At 41.5% G+C, this 7,870-nt stretch overlaps 1 protein-coding gene across 1 annotated transcript in view; it reads left to right on the forward strand.

Annotated features, from left to right (window-relative positions):
- Positions 1-5,095: 5,095 nt before the first annotated feature.
- TACR3 (tachykinin receptor 3) overlaps positions 5,096-7,870 on the forward strand; it is a 112,259-nt gene continuing 109,484 nt past the window's right edge. The window contains exon 1 of the mRNA XM_014527002.1: positions 5,096-5,571. Within this exon, the coding sequence (XP_014382488.1) occupies positions 5,096-5,571 (476 nt within the window). The remainder of the gene's footprint in view (positions 5,572-7,870) is intronic.

Below are 7,870 nucleotides of genomic sequence, written 5' to 3' on the forward strand. Positions count from 1 at the left end.
TCTTTCCTGCTTATGCAGGGGGTCGGACTCGATGATCTATTGAGGTCCCTTCCGACCCTAACATCTATGAATCTATGAATCTATGAACCACTGCATTGTAGACCAGGATCTTAGTTTACATATGCAGATCTTGGTCAGCAAAGACATGGTGAACCAGGTTTCCAAAGGATACGCTGCCACAGCAAATCCTGTTTGATTTCTCCATCAAGACTGACTGACTAGGAGAGGTGGCTGCCAAGGTATGGGAAATGCTTGACATTTTCCAGGGGGTCTCCACCAATGGTAATTTGTGAGGGGGCGGGGGGAGGGAAGGAAGGTTGTGTTGTACACACTGAGCGTACAGTATATTGAAAACAAGTGGAATATTTATTGGGGACAAGGCAATACGCCATATTTATTGAAAGTACAAATACATTCAAACCACACACGCGCACACACACAGAGTTCTGCTGATGCTAAGATGTTATCAGTCTTTTAGTTGCTTGATTCAGCTTACTGGCAAGCTAAGCTGAGCACAAAGGGAGCCAGGCCTCTGTCGGACGTGTACCAATGCTCCATTGTTGTTGTGTAGAATGTACCCAAAGCTTCTTTATTCTCACTTACCTTTTATGGTAGCTGTCTCCCATATATGTCTATGCACCTTGCTGTGTCAGGGTGTTCATGTCCTAGCTGCATGTCTTCAGTTCTTTGTAGTTGGATCACACATGGTTTGCTCAGACTTGTTGTTTAGGTGGATTCTTCTTTGCTTTGGGTTTCTCTGTCTGTAATCTTCAGCTGTTGAAACAGGAGGTTACTACAACCTTTGGCTGTTGAACTATCTTATCACATGCATACCACATCCAAACAGAAAGAGAAGTGTAACAGAATGGCATTACACTTAAGCTAAGCAGTACCCGAAATTAAATGGAGTTTATCTTAGGTTAAGTCATACAAAAGTAAATGGATATAATCAAAGTAAAATGGATACAAGTTAGTTTTACCTTAGGCAAAGTAGTACAAAAGTGAAATGGATACAAGTTAGTTTAAAAGAAAATCACCCCAAACCTGACACTTGTACTGAGGCAGGCTTATGGAGCACCTTGGTCTTGCCAGTATTAAGGGAGTATCCCAGGCTATAATAGGCACCTGAAAAAAGGTGAAGGGTGGACTACAGATCAGTCTCAGTGTGCACAAGGAGTTGTCAGTGTACTGAAGGTCAGTGATGCCAGTCTTGGTAACTGTGGTTTTGCTGTGAAGGTGCTGCAGGTTGAAAAGCTGAACATTCATTTGATACTCAAACCCAATTCCAGGAGGAAGGTAGTCAAGGATGAGAATCAAAATTGCACAAAAATAGATGGAGAAAAGGATTGGGGTGATGATGCAGACTTGTTTTACATCAGTACAGATGGTAAATGGGTCTATCTCTGATCCATTGCAAAGGACTGTGGTGGTCATCCCACCACAGCGTAGCCTGAGGATGCTGATGAACTTCAGGGGACAACCAAATCTACCCAGCACATTCCATAAGGCTTCATGATTGATGGAGACAAAGGCCTTGGGGTTAGGTCAATGAATACCACAAACAGCTCCTGGTGTTGCTCTCTACACTTCTTCTGGATCTGCTGTGCAACAATAATCGTGTTGACGGTACCCCACCATGGTCTAAAAGCCATGCTTCAAGTTTGTGAAGTTTTTGCGTTTGTGCTGTTCCACCAGCTTTGAAGACCTCTGCAGGAATTCCATCTGGTCCTGATGCCTTATTGTTCTTGGTCTGAGTGATGGCATGCCAGACTTCCTTGAAAGATGGGGGATCATTAAGAGATTCTATTACTGGGTGTTGAGGGATAGACTCAGTGGTGGCAGCTGAAACCTCAGATTCACAGTTGAGTAGAATATCAAAGTGCTCTTTGCAGCGTTGTTTGATGGATACATTATCCATGAGAAGGGTGGAACTGTCCTGGGATTGCAAGGGCACTGGGCCATTGGAACATGGCCTGTGGATGGCTTTTATTGCTTGAAAGAAGCTTCTTATGTCATGTTGATAATCAAAACTCTGGATTTCCATGTCCTTTGCTTGCCACCACTGGTTCTTGATGTCCCATAGCCTCCTCTGAACTACAGTTTTAAGCCAGTGGTATGCCTCTCATTTTTGCTGGTTGGAGGGTTCATTTTGCCAGCTGCAGAGCATGGTTCACTTCTGATGGATAGGTGCTAGGATTTCCTCATTATTCCCATTGAACCAATCTTGGTGATGGTAAGTGGAGTATCCAACTGAATCAGCACATGCCTTGTGAATACCATTCTTAAGCTCTTCCCAATGTGCCTGGATGTCATCAGGTAGGTCATAGAGCCTCTCAGTAAGGCACTGATGAAGAACCTCATATCTAGTTTGGTCTTGCAGTGCCTTGGGAAGCATAACTTATGAAAAAGTCTTGAAAGAACTAGGGTAGTTTTTCCGGAGAAGAGAAGAGTGACTGGGAATTTGATAATGGCCTCCAGATACCTGAAGGGCAATTTCAGAGAAGATGCAGATGGATTTTACTCTGTGGCCATAGGGGACAGAACTAGGAAAAATGGCCTCAAGCTGAAACAGAGGAAATTTAGGTTGGGGATCAGGAAGAACTTTCTGACTATCAGGATGGTCAAACATTGGAACAAGTTAACTAGAAAAGCTGTGGCATCTCCATACCTGAACATTTTTAAGAGTAGGTTGCACAGATGCTGGACTAGGATGGTTTAATAAGGGATGATCTAGCCTTGAGCAGGGGGTTGGACTAAATAACCTCATAGGGTCCTTTCCAGCCCTACTTTCCTATGATCCCATGATCCTCATGGTACTGTGGTCAGACTAATTAGCATGGGTACAGGTTAATTGGCATTGTCAGTCAGCAATGCTAGTTAGCCTGATAATCACATGAACACAGTTATACTACCGCTGGTCTAGGAGGCAGCCTATCCATGCTTGACAAAGTGTCATTGCTAACCTCAGGCTATTACTCAGGTGCTGCCTGCAAGCCAACTCCTTTCCACACACTGAACTCTTTCAGTGGAGCTAGCTGATTTGTTCTGAGTTACAGACAGAAGCCCGTGGCTTGCTTGCCCTCAGGCTGATACAGTAAGGATATAAGCTATATCACTCAAGTGCTGACATTTCTTTGATATAGTCCCACAAGTCTTCCCATGTTCCCTGAAGAACAGATGTTGTCCCACAGTTCAAAGACTCAAAAGCAACTCTACTGACCAGTGCTGAAAGCTGCTGAATTCAACTCACAAGAATGCTGTGCTTTGGTAAAGATATATTAACTCCACAGCTTTGCCATGAATATGATCCCATTCAACCTACACCAACCTCGGTGTTTACAGTCACCAGAATTCACTCTAAAATGAATACATAAAGCCAGTAAAATACATGTTCTACTTTTACTGCTTAAACACTGCAGTTAGACAGTGGCACAAATTAATGCTTCAACTCTGTATAAATTTTGTGTTTCAAAATGCAGACTGTATCCCTACATAACAGAGACTTTGGATATGTTTAATCACTATGATATATTCCAGAGAAAATATATTCTGATGACAAACATTAGTGCCTAACTTATGGAACATGGAGTAGATCATCACTGATGCTTGACATTCTTTCCATTTAACTTCTGCGTGAAGCATATGATCTTTATTGCAATTGTTGTTATAGAACCAAGAAATATAGTTGTTTCTTGCTTTTTAAAACTTCAAGTATTACATGTGGTTCCAAATCCATGTATTCCACCTTATCCAATATGGAAATGGACATAAACAGCAATGAAACATATTGATCGTTCAAAATAAGTATTATAATAAATTACAAGAAGTTCATGTGAATTAAAAACATTTAAATCAGTCCAAAGAATTCAAAGCATGCAGGATTTATATCAACATAAATACTTTGAACCTGGACTTATTATTTTCATTATAAAATAAATAAAATTAAATATAACCCTGTTTCCCCATGTTTAACAAAATGTACACAAAAGACAATAAATGAAATTCTGCCTCTATTGTAATCAATTGGAATTTTGCCACTGACTTCACTGGGAAACAGTATTTCCCCCAGATCATGTTGTCATTTGCAATCAATGTCTGCTTAATAAACTTCATGTGCATCAAGTACTAACTCTGTTTTAGCATTAATAAATTTTCCTAATGAAATTTTCTATTATGGATCAAGTACAATTAGAAATCAGAAAAGCATGTATTTATCTAAAGAAAAATGTAAACACTTTTGATCTGTAATTAACAGAAGTAACAGATAATCATATGTGGTAAAATGAAATCTTAATGGAGGGAAAACCACATAACAGCAGAAAATGAGACTCCCAATACATTGTTCTGAAAAAATGTATTAATAAAGCATTACCAAAAGCCCAGAAATGTCACAACCCAAACTAAGAGCCAACTTTAGCAGCAGCTTTTTTGGACAACGTTCTGAAACCAAAAAAGAATGAAAGTATTTTCATTAAGATCCAAGTCTTGGAATGTGCAATTCACACAATTAATAGTCCTGTAAAGCCAGGGCAAAGAGCTATTGAAAACACAGCATGAGGAAAGAAAGGTAAAAAAACAAAGAAACAAAACCCCCCCCACCAAAATAGAAAACAAAAATGAGAGAGAAAAAGAAAGAAGAATTCATTCTCCTGGTGATTTTCTCCACAGCTACTAAAAGCGCATGCAGTTGACAATGAATGAAATGGAAAGGGGAGGAGGGAGAACAGAGAGAAACAGTTGTTATCTCACCAGCCTATAGAATTTATCATCCCTGCTCCCTTTATGACGCTAGGAATACATAAGCCTATAAAAGGTGCCTCGACTCCTGATCTCTTTCTTCAGCAAAACCAAAAGCAAGAGCTGTCTGAGCTGAGAGCGAAGGGGACTTTATACTTAGAAGCAGCAGCAATACTGGTCCAGCTAATGTAGCATCCTTCACGGTCTAAACAGCATAACCACAAGTGATATTGCTCAAGCCTGCTCTTATCCCTCACTCACTCCCTTACACTTGTTTTGTTACCTAACATTTTTGGGGGAGGGGGAAAAGGCTGAGGGGTATTTTTCATTGCTGGGAAGAGGGGAGAGAACACTCAAGATGACTTCTTTACCGGCAGCCAACTGGAGTGCAAATGAGAGCAGCAGATGGAACATGAGCTTTGCTGGACCAGGGGACAGCTGGGAGCAACCACTGGGGCCACAGGCTGGGAATGCTTCTCCCCCTGTACAGTCCTCATCAGCCAACTTCTCCAACCAGTTTGTACAGCCCTCTTGGCGCATTGCCCTGTGGTCTCTGGCTTATGGTGGGGTGGTGGCTGTCGCTGTCTTTGGAAATCTGATTGTCATCTGGATCATCTTGGCTCACAAGCGCATGAGGACAGTGACCAACTATTTCCTGGTGAACCTGGCCTTCTCAGATGCTTCCATGGCAGCTTTCAACACCCTCATCAACTTCATCTACGCCCTGCACAGTGAGTGGTACTTTGGGGAGGCTTACTGCCGTTTCCATAACTTCTTCCCCATCACTGCAGTCTTCGCTAGCATCTACTCCATGACAGCAATTGCGGTTGACAGGTGAGAGAAAGAAGGGGAAATGTGGGGATAACAAGATCAGGTCAGGATCTCTCTGCTGAAGCAGAAAAAAACTTTGGAAATAAAGCCTAGTAGGTGATGGGAGCAGTGACCATGAAAACACACTCAAAAAGTGTGATGCATGGAAATCTCTGTCCAGCCTATCTGGCTGACATCCCACCCGATCAGTGACACCCCACCATGCATCCGGAAGCTCTCCTCTAGACATTTGTTTGAATTTTCTTTCTTTATATTTGATTTGTCTCTTTCTCTCTTTTATCCTTCTCTCTCTCCTTCCAGTCTTTTTCTTTCTTTCTTTCTCTCCTTCTACCTACTCCTCCTTCCCTTGCACCCTGCCTTTCTTTCTCACATTCACATTCTTTTTCTTTGTGATATCCTTGCTCCTATCCTTTTAATACATATTGTGCCATGCCAGTTCCTGCTCTGCATGATGACCCTGCAACTCTCTAAGAAAAGCAATTCAGTCTGTGCCACAATGTTCTGCTATTGCGGTGTTTATATTGACTGTCTGAGTAAAGAAAGCATTTCAAATTTCCCTCCCCTTTGTATTTCTGCAGTTAACATCAGGATTTACTCGGCAGGAAGAAAGCAACCTGAGGCTATGTTATCAGTAACTTCTCTAGAAGAAAGCTTTGCTCAGCCTTTCTTCCTCCTGTTCTTAGCTAATTAGACAATTTGCAATGCCATTTGTGCCAGCTAACAGGTATTGTTACATCAAGTATTACATGTTTAGCAATTGTATGATTTTCCTCCAAATAACTGCAGCAAAGAAGCTTTGGGAAATATGAAAGAAATAGGACAAAGACAAACTGTATTCTTATGTTGTCCATGCTGGTCACATGGTATAAAGGCTCTTATTCATAGAGGAGAGAGGTAGCACTCAGATTTCAAACAAAAACATATCACTAGATTGATTTGGTGATTCTGTAAGGGGTACTGTGAAGCCTTCCTCTGGGAAGCACTCCCTTCTTTATAATCATTTTCATACACACTGTTTTTAAAAAATGATTCATCACATGCTGTGCAACCCGAGCAATTAAATTTGCCTAAAAACCCCAAAAAGCTCAACATTCCATATCCGCTGAAATGTCCGTTAAAGTTATTACTAAGATTCTTTAATCCATGGTTTTGTTCTTGCTCTGTTTTTAAAATAATTCTGATTTTAAATGCTGGACAGCTCTAAGATTAGAATCATGTTGTACATCTTGGGTCAGTTGACATGCTCGGGTTTCTGAAACTTTGAGGTGATAATGACTTGCTCTTTTAAAAGGTCTAATCTATCCTATAAAGCTTTAAAATTACCTTATTTGTAAGTGAAAGCAGTAAAATATTCTGTGCCATTATAGATTCACAGAAAATTAGGGTTGGAAGGGACCTCAGGAAGTTATCTAATCCAACCTGTTGCTCAAAGCAGGACTATCCCCACTATATCATCCCAGCCAAGATTTATCTAGCCAGGTCTCAAAAACACTGAAAGATGACGTTTCCACCACCTCGCTGGGTAACCTGTTCTAGTGCTTTACTACCCTCCTAGTGAGAGAATTTTTTCCTAATATCTAGCCTAAACTTCCAGTGCTGCAACTTGAATACATTCCATATACAGAGCAAAAGTTCATAATACCTTACCCTGTTAGTTATGCTAATTATAAATTTCAGGACTAAATCTTCAGTCAGGTGAATTCATACTATTCTGTAAACACAGTTTTGCCAGAACACACTAACATCTTATCCTCACTGCCTTCCCCCCCCCCCTATCCTGCAATCCCACAGAGAAAAATGCTGGTAGCATAAAGCAATGTCATCTTTAAGCCTGCTGAGGATTTCCCTAGCTACCCAGTTAGGGATAAGTTAGCTCTCAGTGATGCAAATGTACGTTCTTGGATGCTGAGCATCTGGCCCTAGAGTTCTAGGTTTATTTTCATTTCTACACAGCTGCATTTTTTTGAGGAGAAAACATTCTGAGTTGTTGCATCAAAGAGTTCTTAAGTATTTTAGGAGACTGAATCAATGAGGAAGTTGCTTTAGATCAGTAGCACAACTAGGGTGGGGTGAGGGGGCACTAACCCAAGGCACCAATTTAGAGGAGGGTGTCAGAATGGCAGAACCCAGGGAGCCAGCACCCCACTAGCTGCAGCCAGGCAGGGTGTAAGGAACCAGCACCAATCCCAAAAAGGCAGCATGAAGGGAGTCGGCTGCAGTAGCAGCAGCAAAAAATGCTGTCAGGTAAGACCATCCTATGCTTGCCCCTGTTTCTCCCTCTTCTCCTCCCCCCTCCCCCCCG

Source organism: Alligator sinensis, unplaced genomic scaffold (assembly GCF_000455745.1).
Source record: "Alligator sinensis unplaced genomic scaffold, ASM45574v1 scaffold812_1, whole genome shotgun sequence".
Lineage (NCBI taxonomy): Eukaryota > Metazoa > Chordata > Crocodylia > Alligatoridae > Alligator > Alligator sinensis.